This window comes from Tauraco erythrolophus, chromosome 1, assembly GCF_009769465.1.
Source record: "Tauraco erythrolophus isolate bTauEry1 chromosome 1, bTauEry1.pri, whole genome shotgun sequence".
NCBI classification, from domain to species: domain Eukaryota; kingdom Metazoa; phylum Chordata; class Aves; order Musophagiformes; family Musophagidae; genus Tauraco; species Tauraco erythrolophus.
In genome coordinates, this window is record NC_141465.1 from 58,782,326 (window position 1) to 58,802,726 (window position 20,401).

The 20,401-nt window shown below is 40.4% G+C and overlaps 1 protein-coding gene across 1 annotated transcript; it reads right to left on the bottom strand.

Annotated features, from left to right (window-relative positions):
* Nucleotides 1-272: 272 nt before the first annotated feature.
* On the bottom strand, nucleotides 273-14,068 carry LOC104372568 (granulocyte-macrophage colony-stimulating factor receptor subunit alpha). The gene is made up of 9 exons (XM_086609658.1): nucleotides 13,984-14,068; nucleotides 9,599-9,728; nucleotides 9,331-9,506; nucleotides 7,809-7,948; nucleotides 4,135-4,173; nucleotides 2,990-3,119; nucleotides 2,459-2,555; nucleotides 1,509-1,590; nucleotides 273-356 (listed from the first exon to the last, which is right to left on the bottom strand). The coding sequence occupies exons 1-9, from the start codon at nucleotides 14,066-14,068 to the stop codon at nucleotides 282-284; spliced, it is 954 nt and encodes a 317-aa protein (XP_086465784.1). The 3' UTR covers nucleotides 273-281.
* Between the last annotated feature and the right edge of the window lie 6,333 nt (nucleotides 14,069-20,401).

The following is a 20,401-nucleotide window of genomic DNA, read 5'->3' on the forward strand; positions in this document are numbered from 1 at the left end:
GTAAAATTTCTTGACTGAAATATTTCAATCATATGCACAAAATGGAAGATACCTAACAAAGACAAGTTTCCCAAACAGTTAAAGTTAGCCAAAATTAAATCAAATATAATGGCATTTAAAAAAATTACATATGGGATATCATTCTCTCTTGGCTACACTACTGCTTTTGCCAAGAAAAGGAAAAAAGTGAAGAAAACCTATATATTATTCCAGACTTTCCACATGAATATACAGTTGCCTGAGGTAAGAAATACACTTTCAAATTCCTCAGTTTTTCTTGGTTATTTCAGTGCATCAGCAACTAATATTATCTCTTCGTTTTCAGATGTTATTGACTGAATTTTGCTCTCCATCAGCTGAAAGGAAAATAAAAACTTCCATTACTTTTATACATAAGATTAGGTTAGCCTCTTCTTACTTACGCACAATTTCAGCTTTTGGTACATGTTTTATGAAAATATTTCGCTGCTGTATTTCTGAGCTGATAACCTTTCCTTAGCTGGACATAACTGAAATTTCAGCAACTTTGTGATGCTGACGTGTGATTTTTGACTGGCCTGTAAGTGGACAGGGAGAGCGTGTGATTTTCTCCAATGCACCACGCAAATTACCGCAAATAATCTCAAACAAATTAATACAAAAGGATTAACTTTGCTAAGGTGTGAAAGTAGATGAGTACACATTGGCCTGAAGTTTAGTTATTGAACAGACCGTGAGAAATTACTGGATGTAACATGATAAATTGCTGGACAAGAAGAGGGTGTAAGTGAGCTGCTGGCCCGTGTGTTGGTCTGGTCAAATGCTGTGTGTTACCACCGCAGTCTGTCCTGTTGCCCTACAAAATCCTATTTTGAACTGTTTTTTGTGTTACCTTGCTTTCTATCCTGTGTGTCTAACTTGTGAACTTCACTGAAACCGGACTAGTGAGTGAGTAGGAGAGACTGTACCTGGAGACACGCAGACTGAGAGCTGATGGGTCTAGACACAGAGACCAGATGTGAGGAACTTGTGAATTTATGGTTGTTGTGAATGAAGAGAGTGAGGGGGTATGCTCATCTCACCGGGAAACTTCAGGCCTGCTCGGCTGGAGAGGAGCCAGAGGGCTGGGATGTCTGCAAGCCTATTTAGGTAACTGCTGTTGGTGTTGACGTGGTGCCAGCAAAGGCGCCTGTGCTGGTCTTTGTGACTGGCTGCATTAATGTCCTCTGTGTGTCTCTTTGTACATGTGTGTGCCTTGTGTTGCGAAAACACACGGCCCTTGCTGCTGTCTGGACCTGCCAATACCTGCACCTGTGAGACTGGAACAGGAGAAACCCCCTGGTTCTGGAACAGCGCTGAATTTGATTTCTCTTAACAAACTTGCCTGTTGATTTTTCTCTTGTAATTCCTCAAAATATGGCAAAGAGAAGAGTTATTCTGTGTTAAGTTCCTTATAATTTAAAAATATACCTTCAGTAGAGTCTTGTATGCATTTCACACATTTAATATAAAACAGAAAGAAAACATACCTCTGGATTTGTATCATGCAGTCCATGAAATGCATTTTTTGGCTCTGGGATTTGTGGAAACGCTAGTTTCCAACAGTCAGTCCTGGAGATCAAAAGGGATGGAATAGAAAGGAAAAATCAAATAACCATCTGTGTGAAAACCATTGCACCCTCGAACCAGCTCTTATCTTCCCTTTCCAGGATAGAAGAGAAATGAAAAATACACATCATCTCAGCACAGAATGAACACATACCAGGAAAACACTAAGAATTTGGATGGTAATAGTTTCATTTTTTGTTTAAAGATTCTCTAGTAGTTATTTTCTTCTGTAAAATTAAAAGCAACTCCCAATTTTCCTACTCTTTAAGTCACTACCAGTGAAAAACAGATGTAAAAATTTCACAAAGTTGGAAGAACAGCATCTTCTCTGAATTACTGTATATTTCTATACAAAGTGTATAATACGACAGAATATCCTTTTTCTTCCTATTTCACTTCTATAGTTTATTTCAAGGAGCAAGTTCCTTAGTTTATGTGCATTCAGATACACTCAGCTAGGATAATTCTAGTGAACATTGCAAAATCTTTACTGGTAAGTACAATCAACCTCTGTGTTTGCAATAAATTCAGCGATTCAAGAAATCAGAAAACCTATTGCATAAACGGCCTACATTACTTTGCAAGTACTCAGGGAAACAGTACTGTTAATATGAGTAATTGCATATGATTGCTCTCCTTGCCATGTTGACAGAAAAGGCCTTGGAAAAAGTTGTGTAGATCAGCTGGGGAGGCACTTGGGGCATCACCATTATAGTACCTGCCTCAGGATCATTCATTTGAATTAATTTCTACTACAGTGTGAGTGAAAAAGTTTTATGGATACTACAGAGAAACTTCTACCTTATTTGTTTAAGAACTGCAGATGTTTCACACGCACCCAAAATAGAATAAACACATAAATTAAGATCACCTTTTGCAGAACAAGATTGCAACAATTGCCACTAAGAGTGTTGCAACTGCTACCACAAGTAAAATCCATACTGAAGAAGAAATAATTTCTTCATTTCCTGAAAGAGAAACAGTCATAAAGTATCATTTTTAACAAAAAAGAATAGATGCACAGCTGGGTCCAATGTTTACTCTGGTGACCAACTGGTGAAGTCAGTCTGAAAGGTTTCTCTTGAAATAAAAATCAACTCTTTAATTTAGCATCTTAGCATTAACATCTGCTGGGAGGGATTAACATTGAGCCTGTTTGTCCATCCCTGTGGTAAGCAGGTACACATTTCAGCTTCAAATGTGTATCTTTCTATATTTATTTCTAATGTCAGAGTGTTAAGACGTATTATTTCTCTTCTTTCTCTTCTCAGTAATGTGGGGGGAAATAAAATGTTTGCCAAGCCTTCATGTATCTGTGTGTCTGTAGGTGCACGGCAATGTGTGAGGTAGACAGGACATTGCTGGGGGAAGAGTAGCCCAAGGTGTGGATTTTCATTCTTACCAAACTCAACAGGTGAGCTCCAATCCCCCCAGGCTGGGTTCACGAAGCAGGGACCACCAGCTGCTCTCATTTTCAAGAGGTACTTCTTTCTCGTATTGGATCTTTGAAATGTGTGACTATTCCCTCCTTCCTAAAAACAAATCAAAACTGAGTTGTTTTTCTTTGTTGCATGTCTAGGTATTGACACTATGCAAGTTCCATTTACTAGTGAAACTTTTACAAGGCTAGGAGAGTATCACTTGTTGAAGTAGATTGCTGTTAGAAAGCAAAAAATAAATGTATGCATGTTTACTATGTATATAATACGTATGTGTCCGTGTATCTCATTTAAAAAATAACATGTCACTCAGTAAACATTTTATATTTAGAAGCTTTTTGTCTTTTAAACTATATCCTGTAATTTCTTACCATATAGTCTGATCTATTGATAATTTCCCTTGGCACATTGACAGAGGCTGAAAAATATCTTGAATTGTCTCATTTCAATACTGCTAGAATTGGGTGATTTAAGGAATAAACATGCACCTCACCTTCCTCAGTCTTTGCATTATGACTTTTCGGGAAGAGCATAACTTTCCAGCCAAACTTGTGAATAAGTAGAAGACTGCAATGCTTAGTGTCACTAGAAGCAACTGAAGCATGCTTGCTTTTGGAGACTTTCAGGATAGAGGTGGGATGTATAAGCTGTACTGATTAGAAGGAGGTTCAGCATATCCGGAAAGCAGCATCCATCTCAAAGGGCTTTTGTGGTCTTCACTTTTTATAAACAAAATTAAATTCCTACAAGATATTTTCTCTGTGTCTGTTTTACCTGCATCTCTTTCCTCTGCTGTCGCTGGTGTGTAACTTCAAATTCTGTTTCAAACATTTGAGAAGGAGAGTGGACAATATAATGTAAAATGGAAGGTTTTTCAAAATACTTACAGAAGAGTAATAAAGTTCTGCCTTTAAATGTATGATAAATGACACATAAATGTCATGATGATTTAGCAGTTTGACACATTCATGAAATCTATAAATAACGATCTCATAAAGCACAGGACATTGAATACATGCTGATTTAAAGGAGTTTACATACTATTTACTTTTCACAAATGACTATGAAATTAATATGTATTGCTGATTAGCAGAGCAAGCACACTTACTTGTATAGAAGTATATATGGTTTTTCCCTCGGGATTATCCTATAAATTGAGAAAAAGAACTTTATTTTTATGACTGCTTATTTTATGTTTAGATAATAAGTAATTTTTATCTACTGTCCCCTTTCTCTCCATTACTCTTTCTTATCTACTTGACAGTTTTTTCAGAAGAACTAACACTTTATCTAACATTTAGTATCTAATATATAATTCATCTGCAATGCCAAGTTTATATAGTAACTAATTCTTCTATAGAAAACTATTTTTTTCCCTACCATCAGATTTGCAAAATAAATTTTATTTCAGATTGGGGATTAAACTGAAACACAAGCAAACAAGTCCTGAATGAAAACTATAACTTTATTCTTATACACACTAGAAAGAAAAAAAAAGATAAAAATCTGGAAAATCAACATTTTAATTCACATCTAGTGTTTATATTTTGCAATAAATGTCTCTATATATAATAGCAAATACTATGTAAATGTTGATTCCTTTTCCCTCAGATGAAAATATTCAGGACTGACATGGATTCACAGATATTTTAAGCTGCCCTCCAACTACGTTTTTGATAGATAGAACGAAACTCCCTCATCTCTTCTGAATAGCCATAATGACTACCATGCAATACAGTGACCTCAAAGAACCAAGGACTGCAGAGTATATCCTCTCCATTAGCCTGCCAGAGTTCTGTATTATTTTAATTACTTTGCACTCCGTGTTACTCCACTTTAAAACACAATGAACTTAATCCAAACTTGTTTTATCAAATAACTGCGTGCCTGCTCATGTGGCACCTAAACATGTTTGCAAAGCATGCTGCAGTACACGACAGCTTCCAGAATCTGTAAACAAGCTATCTTAAGCACAGGGATCAACCTAGGAGAAGGAGCAACAAAACAGTATCCCTTTTTTTGTGTGTGTTTATACTAAAACAATGTATAAGAAATTAAAACAATGAGGCCATGGAAGACTTCAGAAAGTGAAGTTCCAGATAGCTGATCTTTTTGAAATTTTGGAAGAAGAGATGTATTAGAAGGCACTGAATTTTTTTAAAATGAAGGAATGTGCATGACAGTTAAAAGAGACTTCTTTCTGCAGGGAATGGTGGCACCAGTCTACTGACCTGACCTGACAGAGGTCTGTTGCTTGCCAGCGGCCAGAATCCAGGACACTGTGGAAGGACTGCCAGCCTTGTCTGACTGTTGACCTATTACCCCTTCCTGCTCTTCTATGTGGGTACCAGTGATATGGCCAGGGGTCACCTGGAAAGTTTCAAGGGCAATTGCAGAGCTCTGGGGGCATGGTGAAGGGCAGGAAACCCAGGTGGTGTCTCCTCAGTCCTTCCAGTGAGAGGGAAAGGCTTGAGCAGAATTGAACTCATCCAGCAGGTCAACACCTGTCTGCACGGTTGGTGTCACAGGCAGCACTTTGGCTTCTAAGATCTTGGGACCCTTTCTGAGAAATGAGGGCTACTGAGCAGTCATGGGATGCATCTCGCCAAGTGCGGTGAGAGTGTCTTTGCAAACAGGTGTGCTAACTTGGTCCTTGTGCTCTATGTAAAGGAGTGCCTTGGACACATAGGGCTCTGTCTGAGGACAAATGACGAACAAGTAAGAAAGCTTGTGAGTGGGCATCAGAGAACACACCAACACAGGTGTCAATGTAGTAGATGTTTTTTCCAGATCTCCCAATCAAAAAAAGGAGTTAGATGAGACCTTCTTCAAGTAGCTAGAGAAAGTCTCTCAGCCACAGGCCTTGGCACTCAAGAGAAACTGCCCTGGAGGGCAAAGCTGCTGTTTGATCTAAAAGGACAGACTCCTCAGAGCACAAGAATGGTTCAATGTGCAGAAAATCAAGCAAATGTGCCAGGTGAGCATGGCAGGATAAGAAGCTACAGTCTGAGCTCGCAGACAAAAAGGAAGTATGCAGAAGGTAGAAGTGATTTGGGAGGAATACAAAGACATCATCCACACATGCAGGGATGGAGTCAGGAAAACCAAAACTCAGCTGGAGTTGACCCTAGTGAGGGAGGTGAAAACAGTAAAGAGTTTTATGACTGCACTGGCAGCGAAAGGGAATTTAAGGAGAATGCAGGCCTTTTGCATACTGAGTTGGGGGAACTTATTGAGAAGGGACATGGGAAAGGCTGAGGTACCTGGCGCTCTTTTAGCTCAGTTTTCACTGATATAGTTAGTCTTTGGGTTTCCCGGGTATCCTGAGCTATAAAGCTTTAACTTAAAATACCACAGAAGAAGAAACCAAGAGTCTCAGCAAATTCAGTTTATCAGTGTCAGACATGAAAAAATGTTGTTGAAATTATGTTACTCTTAGTGTTATCCTTTTTTTTTTGTTTGCTCCCAATGCCAGTAATTTTCGATTGTGAAAACAAAGTGTAAAGGCTGACCTGTAATACAATATATGTTTGCCATAGTGTATTAGTAAAACAATACAAGTTTATAGCTGACAGTGGTAAAACAATAAATTTTGTAATACAGTAATTGCTAGACCTTGACATAATCAGCAACACGAAGATTGCTAATGATTATTAAAAAAATACTAGGCAATTCAGACTATGTGTGAACTGAATATTCATTATAAACTGTGTATTAAAGGACTTTATGACGTATCTTTACTGTAACACACTTTTATTCCAATGTCACACAGAGTTTTCTATAAGCTCTCTTTGCTGCAACACCAACGAGATTCGGAGAAGTAATGCAGTTTTGCAGCAGTTAGTTGTGCTTGTAAGAAAACTCATCTATGAAATAGCAAGCCCGTTCCGGACCAAGATCCAAATAGCAGGAACCTAGGGAATGCCTTCCATCAGCCACTAAGTGGCCAAATCCGGTTGTACGACGGGCAGATTTTTCCTTTGCAGTCACTATGTGCCACCCTGTGGTCATTTGACGCAATTCTGCCACAGCTAGAACAGCGTAGGTGTCCTGTCTACTCTTGCAGCGGAACGCAGCAATCTCGCTCCTCCCCTATTGCTGCGAAAAGACTTGGAAAGCCAAGGTCTGAATTTGGCTTTCAGTAACCTAAATGATTCTCTCAGTAACCTGTGCTTATTCACACTGCCCTTCTGCTTTCTCTCACATTTGTTTTCCTTTTATTTAACATTGTACAGCTTCAACTCTTGGACCAATAGATGTGTTGCTTGTATATGATATCTGGATAAGCTATTCATATTTCATATATAGAGAAATTTAATTCACCTCCATCAACTCATACTTCTTAAGTGAGTACACATTTCTCAGCCCAGTATTTACAGCCCAGCTCTACCCTTTCACAGAGATGCAGTCAACACTGGAAGGACTCCAATCCAGGACATCTCTAACAGGTCTTAGTGAAAGAAGTGCCTTTTCTGAGTTTTGTCACAGCCAAAGCTGCGATATGTTCAAGTCTTGATTAACCATGCTTCTCCTCTTTGTTCCACACAGTCACAGTCATTCAGTGTATCTCCCACTATATTTCACACAGAGGATCAGGGATAAAAAAAATGGGGCAACATGGCGTAACAGGGTGCCTGAAAGGCACAACCACAATAGAATATGGTGCTGCATATGAGGAAGGCTGCACCATATAAGAGACATTGTTTTTCTTTTTATCCATGAGTATTGGTAAATGCAAACATATGTATTAATGTTAAATGAGGGTGAAGAAATTCCTCTTACCTTATACTTTAAGTTGATTTCATATTTAAAACACATGTCTTTGTTAGAATGACTTATTTGGGGTCGTTGCCATTGAAATATGCAAGAATTTTTAATTTCATCACAGTTGACAGTGATATCTGATGGAGGCATGAGCTTTTCTGAAATGATATAACCAAGAATTCAAATAATTGAAATAACTTGATCTCTTTTTGCTTTGATAAAAGACAGTGCAATTGAATATAACACCTCTATGAAGAAAGATACTCATTTGCATCTACTTTTTTTAGGAACTCTGTCAGAAATAATTGAAAGACCAAAGTTCTTTAAATCCTGTCCCCAGGATCACAAAAAACAGGGACTAAACCAGGGAACATGACTTAACAAGATTACAAAGATGCAATCCCCCCTCCATTTAGTTTTCTAGATGAATACGATGAAGTCCTGCCTTTGTTTTATAAGAATGTTTTTTACTGCAGAGCAATAAGCTGATGCTAACTCTAATGCAAGAAATTCAAAGGTCATTTCTTTCTTCCAGCCTCCTCATGACGCTTCTGTGACATGAAGGTATTGCTTACTCAGTGTTGTGAACTATGCAATTAACTCCCTCTTCCAAAAATTTAGGTATACAAATTTAAGAACGACACTTCAGTTTTAGCAATCCAGCCAACTTCTTCACTTATCTCCCTTGATTTCACAAATGTGAATAAACATATGAGGATCATTATTACATTTTGATTATCCCCAAGGACTTGATTATTTTAACAGCAAGAGACAGTCACTTATGACAGACAGCATGATAAAAGGCTGATAAAGGAAACCTTAGTTTCGGATAGACTATTATTTACACTAATATTTAGAGAGAGGCCTGACCTATTTGTGGTTGTCTAGCTGTTCAAAGAAAAGTCTTGTTTTATCTGCCATGAATGGTATTACAACTGAATTCCTTTTCTTTACAGAATGAAGGCTTATTTATCCTTTTTATGGAGGTAATACCAAAAAACAGTGAAACTTTGCCAAAAAGGCTTTGCCACAGTAAAAAATAATTACACAGGATGCTTCCAAGTAGAGCACCACATGTGAAAGAACATGTGAAAACCTGGAGTATTTTATACAAGTATTAATTTCTTGAGTCAAGGGTATAGTGTCAGTGTATGCCATTCCCACTGGCAATGAGAAGGAGAAATTAGTGTTCAGATAAACTTCTCCTGAAAGGTCTTCTGTGTTGAAAAGTCTTTGGCCATCATTGAAAGGACAGCAGGGGGAAACATGATCTCTGAAGTCCCGTGGACCTTGCTGGAGAAAGATCTAAAAACAATAAAGGTAGATTGCTAAACAACCTGAGATAGGATGCAGCTCTGGAGCTCTCTTCCTTAGATCTCCTCATTGCTCTTTTGTTTGGGGAATAGGTTTTATTGAAAAGGACGTGATCTCTTACTTTTGACTCTAGGTAAGACAGGGAACTTGGCTCCTTCTTAGGGATGAATGCTCTACTAACCTCATGCAATAACAAAAATAAAGCAGAAAGAAATTATTTACTTACCAATTTTATATAGGTTAATGTACTCTTCATAGAACTGGATCAGGGAGTCTTTGCTAGACCCGTTCACCAGGAAGTAAGCTTTTTCAGTCTTTATCGACACATTTTGGAATCTACATCCCGTGTTTCTGCCATTTCCATCTTTAATGTAAAGCTCACATTCCATCTCATTGTCATATCTGTATATAGCAAGGTATTTTAGTTAAACATGGGCAGTGTGATGTGTCAAATGAGAATTCAGACTTCCTTAGACTCCAGCAGACCAATTTACCTTGATTTCTGCCAGTAGAGAAAATATTGGGTATCTCCTGGAGCATCCCTGCCTGCCTGCCATGTGCAGTTCATGAGGGAAACATTATAAATCACACAGGAGAAGTTTTCAATGGCTGATCCATTCATGCCTGCAAACACAGGAATATCTGTGATGAGGAAAAATGGTGTGACTACTCCAAGCTGGAGGATCTTGACACATGCTTAGATACGTGAGACACCTGCAACTCCAGCTGACTTTTGCTTGAGTTAGGAATGATTTGCTTCATTTTAGGTAGTAACACTGGAAGATATTTAATGACAGATTGAATGAAGAATTTGTCATGGATAAATCATCCAAAGATATGATTGTATCTGTATTTGATATAGTAAGTCTCAATGGAGCTGACACTGCTCTAGTACAGTCTGACACCTAAAGTGGGTATCCCTGTGCTTTGAATTGTTCCCGTTCAAAAGGAGACACTGGTGTCACAGTGCCACAAACTGAAACATTTGCCTGTCATCCTTCAGTACCCTGACAAAGCACTTCTATTTGAAAGGTGTTCTTCATCACCCTGTAAAATGAATGGAGAACATGTGGAGCTTTCCTGTGGACTCCAGAGTGCAGAGCTATGAAGTTTTTCTAGGCTTCGGGGAGGTGTAGATGCAAACTTGGGAGGTGTTCATGCTCTGCAGTGATACCTTCTTCCACCTGGGATTAACATGAGGAATCTTCTCCTAATCACAACCGTATCAATTTACACCTTAATCCCCACCCCCAGCAAAACCCGGTAAGGAGGTTAAACATGACTTATCCATCCTTTTACAAGGAATCAGCAAACAGTTCGAGCTTGATGAGGCAGGTAGTGCCATTTTGTACATGCCAAATCCGTGTTGCTTAAATGAGCAGATCTTGTACCTCATTCTCAGAACAGTCTCATATATATTACCCCTTTCATACAAAGAGGAGTAAATTCTGTCAGATCTTTCATAATTGTGGATGGGACACTGCAAAGTGTTGGGCATTACACCATGAGTTATGCCATGACAAAACTCAAGGTGTCACAGATTTCTCAAGGAAGAATTTCAAAACTACAGCCACAAACCTGTTTCACTTGGATTTTTAATACCATTTTAAAGACATCCAAATGCTTGGAAACTCCTTTTCTTTTCATAGAAACACTGTCATAAGGCTGTGAAGAAGAACCTGTTCATCCTACAGGAAACAAATTAATTAAGGAATAAAGGATTTCAGTTTTTATTTTACTCCCAGGTCATTGGAAGTAGGCAAATCCTTTCCTAAAATCTAGTGTATTACCTTGAGGAATATATCTGCATATGCTTGAGTATGTGCTATTCGTGTCCACTGCTGTAACAGAAAAGCTTGCCCCATTGTGCTATATTTCCAAATGTGCACTTCATATTCTCTGCCTGAAAAAGATCATTCGGAAGATTTACACCTTGAGTTTTTCATCTATTGGTTTATACAGTGCTACTCCCTGTAGAAAGGGCTTAAGCTTGTGCTTGATTTGTAACAGTGGAACTACTACAACAGTGAAGCAGGTACTGATGTCTTCCCAGGCTTGACAACTCTCTTCCCAGAAGTTCTGGGCAATGAAATTTTAGCAGCGCAAGGTGAAGAGTTCAATATTTCTCTCCAGAAAAGCTCATGGCAGTGTTGTTAGGAATAGCAGTTTCTCCCCTCCTTCTACCCATAGTCCACCATAGTCCACCAAATCCACCTCAAAATAGAGCATATGTGCTTTCACAAGAATCAACGGATGTCTATAATATGCTTTACACTCCTTTGAAAGACAAAGGGAGATACCCCACAAATGACCGCCTGGACAAGGAGCTGGCTTGAGATTCATCTCCACTAACATGAGCTTTCTAAAAACCAGCACCTAATTTGAGCAAGTCATATAGGTGCCTTGTCTATACATTAGTGAAGGAAGATGCAAACATTGACATATAAGATGCATGGGTTACACTGCCTTCAGGCAGAGGCTGTACCTCTCTAGTAGCTCCTGTCAGAGCTTAGAGGACTGTATTTTCCACGCTTAGATAGCTGAAATGAAGGTGACATGAATCTACCCAAATCTGTGATTACCCATACAGGTGATACAACTCCATGGAATATCACAGGAGTCCCCAGATGTCAGAATTTCTTAGGAACTGCCTCTAGAAACATTAGTGTCACAAAGTGAATATCAAACCCATTTTTTAAAAAGGTAATAAGGAAGATCCCACGAACTACCGACCAGCTAGCCTCACCTCCGTGCCTGGTAAAGTCATGCAACAGATCCTCCAGGAAGTTATGTTGGAGCATACAGAAGACAAGAAAGTGATTAGAGACAGTCAACATGGCGTCATCAAGGGCAAATCGTGCCTGAGTAATCTAGTACTCCTCTACAACAGAGTGACTGCATGAGTCAATAAGGGAAGAGCAGTAGATGTCATCTACCTGGATTTCGGTAAGACCTTTGACATGGTCATCCACAACATTCTTGCATCTATATTGAAAAGATATGATTTTGACAGATGGACCATTAGATGGATAAGGAATTGGTTGAATGGATGCACCCAAAGACTTACAATAGTCAATGGCTCAATGTCCAAGTGAAAACAGTAATGAGCGGTGTCTCTCAAGGGTCCATACTGGGACAAATACCATTTAATATCTTCATTAATGACATAGATAGTGGGATTGAGTGCACACTCAACCAGTTTGTGGATGACAAGCTGAGTGGGGCAACTGATGCACTAGAGGGAAGGAATGCCATCCAGAGGGACCTCAACAGGCTTGAGGAACAGGCCTGTGCAAACCTCATGACATTCAATCAGGCCAAGCGCAAGGTGCTGTACTCAGGTTCAAACAACTCCCAGTATCAATACGGACTGAGGAATGAATGGATTGAGAGCAGCCCTGCAGAGAAGTATTTAAGGATACTGGTGGACAAAAAATTGAACATGAGATGGCAATGTGTGCTTACAGCCCAGAAAGCCAATCATGTCCTGGGCTACATAAGAAGTGTGGCCAGCAGATTGAGGGAGGTGATTCTGCCTCTCTACTCTGCTCTTGTGAGATCCCACCTGGAGTACTGCATCCAACCTGAGAGTCCTCAGGGCAGGAAAGACACGGATCTGTAGGAGCAGGTCCAGAGGAGGGCCACAAGAATGATCAGAGGACTGGAACCCCTCTCCTATGAAGAAAAGCTGAGACAATCAGGATTATTCAGCCTGGAGAGGAGCAGGCTCTGAGGACACCTTATTGCAGCCTTTCAGTATACAAAGGGGGCTTACAAAAAAAGACATAGACTTTTTACGAAGGCCTGTAGTGACAAGACAAGAGCAAAGGTTTTAAACTGAGAAAGGGCAGATTTATATTGGAATTAAGCAATATTTTTTTTTTATGATGAGGGTGGTGGGACACTGGAAAATGTTATGCAGAGAAATTGTGGGTACCCTGTCATTAGAAGTACTCAAGGTCAGGCTGGATGGGGCTTTGAGTAACATGATCTAGTGAAAGATATCCCTGTTCATGGCAAGCAGGTTGAACTAAATGATCTTTAAAAGTTCCCTTCCAACACCATCGATTCTATGATTGTATGAACCTGCTTGGCCCTCAGGAGCCACTCCAGAAGTACTCCAGAAACATCTTCACAGGCTTCTGTCTCACCAGTCAGCCCTGAGCAAGCACATCTCTGTATCTCCAATGTCCCTGAATGCTTATGTCTTTTTTGTAGGTAAGTCAGTGAGGACCTATGTATCTAATGCAGTCTGTCCTTCATACTTAAAAATTCATGCCTACCTCACCAAAATTCCTCTGAAACCAGGACAAGAGCCAATCTCACATTTCAGTCGCATCAAGGGCCTGATTCCACAAGAGTCCTCTGAAGGCAAGTATTTCACAAGAATGGCCAGAGAGGGCAGATACATCTCAGTACCAAGAGAGGTCTCAACACAAACTAGAAAGAACTGCTAAAACAGACTATCTGGTTCCTACCAAGGATACTTTTTTCAATTACTCAAGGATATGAAAGACAAAGAAGAAAGTGTAGTGATTTATCTCCATTAAAACTTTACATAGCAAATTTACCGTTAGTCTCGGTAAAATCTCCTGCAGTTACTGAGCACCAGTCCTCAGTGAAATTCATGCTGCTCATCCAACTCAGTTCCATATTCCACTGATTAAGCATCAAATTTCCAATAGGTGAGTCTGGCATCTCTGTTGCTAGTGTCACATAATAGGATCAGTAAGGTGCAGGATTGATTCCCAGATTTTTGGGTGCAGAGATTACTACCTGGCACATCTAAGACAGAAGGCAACTTAAGCAGAACTACCCATAATGAAAAGCACATTGCACTCTATCTCAGAGTATCTCCCTGTGGAAGCATTCTACTCACAGTCTGTGCAGTGCCAGCCAGCACACAACTGGGTGATCAGCAGCATCCACTGGGTCGTGAAGATGAGTGCAAGTGAAGCAACCATCTCTTCCTCCTTGGAGACAGAGAACAGTGAAAATTGCTCAAGGTGAAAGGTGCCAGCATGAATCACTCTCCTCTGAATTTGTCTAGTCTGATCTGCTCATATGCCTGCTTCTACACCATCTGACCATCTCACAAAGATTAGATAGACTTCTCATGCAGTCAGAGAAATGTTCAAATAAAGAGTAATGAAGTTAAAGACGTTGTCCTTTTCTGTAACGAAACAATTTATGTGATGATTCATAAAGCTGGTGATCTTGGAAGCCCTGTATAAATGTTACATACATGCATTTGATGACTGCTATCTTAACGTCTAAAGATTATTTACCTATCTGCTATATACAAAAGTTAGGATGAGAGATGTTAAACAGGTGGGTAAACAGCTGCAAACAGAAAATACCAAAATGAATCATTTTGAATCATTGGCTCAAGTTACCCAATGATGAGTACGGTAAGTTTGGTGAGGGTGTTAGATCGTTGTAGTTCGTGTAATTTCAAGGTTGTTTTTGAGTACATGCTTAAAAGTTGATCTAGGAGCAGTGTCTAGTTTCTACAAATTCAGTACCAAGCCCAGTAAGAAAATCAAAATTGTGGCTAGGACATTTCTTAGCAAGCAGTAGGTACTTTGATTGTGAAAAACTTCATTCAACTTTAGCACCATGTATTCCTCTAACAGCCTTTTAGATTTCGCCTGGAGCATCACCTCTCCAGCCTTGGGATTCCTAGGGTCTCACTCAATAGCTCAGCAAATCAAATAGTCAGAAAGACAAAGATGGACCTACCTTTTGTTTCAAAATGTCTTTAGCTTGTTTATCTTTGTATCATAGTCTTCAGGCTCAGAGAAGATGGAAAGACTCGTACTTTAAATGGTTGTATAGCTATAAATAGGACTGTCTCCCTTGCTGCTGCATTTTGGGGAACTGTTGTATCATAGGAAGTGTTGCAAGAAGTTTGTCGCTTCCCTCCTGATTCTTACCAAATCCATGCAATTGCACAATTCATGATTTCACATAAATGTACAGGCACTTAGCTGGTTAAATATTCCTTGCTGTTGTACAGGGATCACTGATGCTTGGGAATCTAATGAGTGCATAACCATGTTCTTTTACAGATGTTTCTCTCTAGCTCTAAATAATGCTAATTAGTACAAAGCACCTCTCAATACAAACGATTTCTGGGGCTGGGAGCAGTGGGGACTCCCCACAGGGCTCAGGGCAGGGTCTGGCAACCAGAGCCCATCCCAGCCCCAGCCAGGTCATTGACGGGCACCAGGGCAGCTCCAGCCCCTGGCATGGGGCACCTCCCTTGGGGATGGGGATGGGCCAAGGCCAGGACATGGGTCCATGGGTGGGCCAGTTAGGTGGGGCCCATGGTCAGGCAGAGCAGGGCTGGGACGAGCTGGAAGCTGGCCCTTCTGTGTCCTTGCTGGGACACGGGCTGATGGCCCTAGGGGGCTGACATGGGTCCTGGGCCTTGCTGTCCTGGTTTTGACTGGGACAGATTTAGTTTTTCTTTTTAGCAGCTAGAAGAGCTCTGTGGTTTGGAGTTAGTAAGGGATTTATTATGAGAAAAATATTGACAGTACACTGATGTTTATAGTTGGTACCGAGACATCAAGGAGCTTTCAGCTTCCCATGTTTTTGTCAGTGTGCAGGAGCACAACAGGCTGGCGGGGAACATGACCAGGACAAAAGACCCACAACTGCACTTATGATTTGAACATTTGAGCCAAATTGTACTCCACAACTGATATGGCAATGTGTTTTTCTCAACTCCTTTGGCAGCAGAGTGCAGGCCACAGTTTGCTTTCACTTCGAGAAGTGTCCAGTACACCTGGAATTGACTGCTGTGAGGTGGAAACACAGCTCTATCATTTGCCATCCAGACTACACTGGAACAGGGTAAAGCTGTGGAACACCCGCAATACATTGATGATATCATCATATGGGGCAAAACAGCAGGAGAAGTTTTTGAGAAAGGAGAAAATAAACCAAATCCTTCTGAAAGCCAGTTACTTCCTTCTGAAAGTAAGGTCAAGGGACCTGCATGGGAGATTCAGTTTTTAGGAACAGAATGGCAAGACAGATGTTGTCAGATCCTAATGGATGTAATTAATAAAAGAACGGTGGTGTCTCCACCAGCTAACAAAAAGGAAACACAAGCAGTGGGCAATGAGCAGGGAGGGGAAGCACCAAGGGGCTGGGCAGGGATGGTCTCTGGGGGCATTCAAGGAGATGACAATGCAAGTTGTAAAAATTCCTTAAGCCTGTGGAAAAAGAGGATTTCAAATCTTGGATATGAAGTCTTCAAATAAGCTATATCACTATCAAAAGTTGTGATCTGGGTTTGTTCTCAGTTCATTTCTCCCAGTATCAAAAAAAAAAAAAAGGCACAACATTTCAAGTAGTAAGCATCTGACTACAAAAAGCCACTCCAAGACTTGCAGCTGAACATTTGTTCCCTTCTCAGGTCACCGCTCTTCATTTTCTAAAGGAGAGGTTTATGATAAACAGTATAAAACATTAAAAGCTCCCTCATACCTTGAAAGGTTTTGCTTCATAGAAGACACTGTAATTTACGTAATATGATGTTTTATAATTCATGTAAAGTTATTTCATTTCTTCACATATTGAAATTGAAACAGTACTAGAAAATATGGCATTTTTCAAACAGCAAGACACGTCAGTGTTTTCCTCTTAAAAACAGGCAGATCTTTTCTGCTGGACTTAAAATCTTGTAAGAGAGAGAATTGTCCATGTGTTTCTCCACCACTTCCATTTCTTGCCTACTATATTTGGAAAAAGTCATGTGCTGCCCAGCATCCTTCCAGGATGCTCCAGGATTCGCCTTTATCCCAAGGTCATTCCTCTCCTACCGCTTCTTTGTTGACATATGCAGTGATATAACTGTATCAGCAGTAGCTAATATATCAACTATTCAGACATAACTAAGGTATAGTTATTTCCAAAAGAGAAAGTCAAAGGTAGTGCCATGCTGACTACCTTTGGGGACAAAGAGGACTGACTTTCTAGACACCCAGAAATGCCGAGGTTCATGATTATTTCTGTTTCCTAGATTCCTGCCAGAGTGTGAGATTGAAGACTCATGATCTTTAAGTGTGCTGTCATTTTCCAGGTTCATTTGCTTATGTTGCTTGTAAACATGAATGATAGTGAGTTGTAACTGAGACCAGTCAACACCCTAAAGTGGTTATCTGACCTGCTTTCTCCTCTGCAGCTCATATGGTAAAGGGAACAGGTGTAGCACAGAAAGTCTACTCATCGTATTAACAACTTTTTGGACTGTAGAATTGTTTTCTACAAAAATAAAAATTGAACCAGCTCCACTTCTGCTCTCATGCAGTTCTAGAAGCATAGAACAAGGCCTGAACTGAAAAGCAATGTATTAAGGGACACACTATGGTTGTGTTCATGCATTTGATCACGTCTGTCAGTAACTTGGTATTGATCGAAGAAATGAACAACTCAACTTGAGGATCCAAAACTTAAAAAAGCTCCAGTCATCTCTAGAAACAGTAATCATGAGAGAATCAACAGACCCTGGCCTGGTCTTTCGTGGTTTCAGAGGCAAAGGTCTAAGGCAATGGTGGATTTTGTAAGGACCAAATCACGGGAGCTCACTTTCATGGGAGGAGAGGATAAAAATGTGATAAAGTTTTTCTGAAGCATAGTTATGAAGTGAACAGTGGAAATAAGCAAATAAGAATAGGTGGGTATTTTACCAAAAAATATATTTAGTCACAGAAGAAACTCTTTTTGGTAAGACTCACTACCACTATCCCTATCACATTAAAGGTGTCAACAGACAAAACAACTGTAAGTTTAGACTTCAGGTCTGGGCCCATGATAGTCATTCAGAGGAAGAAGTAGTCCATTGTCAGAAGTTTCACTCCACTTCCAGATTAAAAAAAGCTTCATACTTATCCACGTAGGTGTTTTTATAACACTTAGTGTGCCGTAAAGGTGGAAGAAAGGACTTCTCATCACAAAGAATGAAAAAAAACCACTTTAATTTGTCCTCATCTTTAGAAGAAAAGCACTCGATTTTGTGGTAGCAACGGCCTGCATTTCATGGAGAAGGGAGAGGGGGGAAGTGGCCAGGGTAATAAAATCAGGGCCATAGGAAATGTCACAGAGAATCAAATGGAGTTCAGGAAAATAAAGGAAGACAGAGTTTCTGTGCATCTGTCTGTCTTTCCCCTTTCCCCAAGTCTTTTACCTCCCTTGATCTCCTTTCTCCAGCAGATCAGTTGCCAGAGTTAGGCAGTATCCCACCCACTCCTGCAGCAGACACATCCAAACCAGGAGCTCTGCTCACCCTCTGGCCCCTCACACTGCAGGAATGAAGAAGCTGAAGAAGAGAGTTGAGGTGAGCCATGCAGCCCAGAGATTTGGCTGGGGAGGAGGAAGGCTAGGATTAACTGCACCAAAGTTGCATTTACTGATCCTGCACCACTTTAGGCATAGTGTTTAAGGGCAGCTGTTGCTATCAGGGGGCTGTAGCTCCACACTTCTATGGAGATATCTTGCCAGAAGTGGTTGGACCACAAGGATGTGCTCGCTCATGACTGTCTGGATTGCTGGGCAATGTCTGTATCTGAGACACCCTTTCATCACACTTTTTAGCACTGATGCCGTGGAACATTGACTGCCCTGGCCAGCTGTGTGTTTTTTCTGTGCCTAAATGTGGTCCTGGGAAGTGCTGTCAACTTTCTTTCAGTCATCCCAATTACACATCTTGCAATGGGTGGACAAGGACAAACACATCTGTCCAGTGCTGGTTCTCTTTCTCCAGTTGAACTCTCAACTGTGTGGCTGCTTGTGCACCCCAGGCAAAGCCCCATGCTCCCATTCTGAAGATCTCTCGAGCCTGTGCAGCAGGCAGCAGGGAAGCAGTATGCTCTCTGGTGATTTCTCGGGTTATGCACCTCTGTAACATAATGAGGAAGTCTGGGGTTTGAGGTTTTGGGGTTTGGGAACTTTTTGTTTTTAAATTGGAATATACTGCAGCAGAACAAACCGCCCACAAGGACAGTGGTGTTACCACAGACAAAGGAACTGTCCTGACCAGGGGATTTCTTTGCTTGCCTATATTTAGGGCAAGTCCTCGCCTGAGGCTTTCAAAAATGCAAACAAATTGAAAAAAAAAAAAAAAATCCCCGAGCAAAGGCGATGTTGTTATCTTTTAGAGGCCAGAAAACTAGTGTCAAGCCTCGCTATGATCCAGGAGCTGGAAGGGAAATGAGAAGAAGAAGACAAAGAGAAAGAATAAGAGAAAGAGAAGAGAAAGAGAAAGAGAAAGAGAAAGAAGAAGCAAAAGAGAAGAGAAAGCTGGGCAGAGACACTAGGATTGTATACCAACTTCTGGCTCTACAAGGAGTAGAGTCACTGCAGGAACAGGATTAAAACCAATCTTTCTTAAAGTCCCAAAAGCTTGAAGAATAATTTATTGCTCCAACAACAAAAGGAGTGCTCACAAGAACTGCCTGGGCATTTTGGTATGCTGGTGTTTTACAGCTTTTGCTTAGATTGCAAAAATATGAATGAGAAAAAACACCCTCTCTTTGGTCCTTGCAGCAAGAACTTCTAGATTTTATCAAATGTCTTTCTCCACAGAACAGAAGAACAGCCATGGGAGACCAAAATGAAAGACTTCTACCTGTATGAACATCCTGGCCACTTGATTAGAAGGTTATGTAGCCTGTCCATCCTTTCCCAGTGACAGATATATTGTGTCTTTGACCTGGGATGGGAAAGGGATACCTTAATCCCACTCCTACTCCCACCTCCACTGTTTCATGGATGGGATTTCTGGTGTTCTCATCAGGGTGCTGGTAGTGAACAAGTTTTCCGAATGACTTTGCAATCTCAGCAGCTTTTGTAGTAAAAGCAGTGCGGAATTAAAGAGCACCCCAATAACCATCATCAACTGTGAGTGAAGCAAGATAGAGAGGATCCCATAGACTTTATCCGTTTAATTCCCCTTAGATTCAAGTAAGATTTGGCTTTAGTTGGCCTCTTGTGATGCAAGTGCTCTTATCTTTAGGCAGTATAACTTAAACAGAAGGCTTCTGTAGCAGTGCTGTTTAAAAATTTATTCAAAAGAAATTGTTAATCAAAGTTTATTTAGAAACACAGAAACATAGAAGAATTTTATTTCAAAGGTGACCTCTTGGAAGTAATCTGGTCTAGTGGAATTTTATCACCGTGAGAGAACTTTATCTACCATGAGAGGATTTCAACCACCTGAGATGACTTTAACCATTCTGATACCTGCTGGAAGGACAAAATGGCAAGCCAGGAGAATTACAGAGATC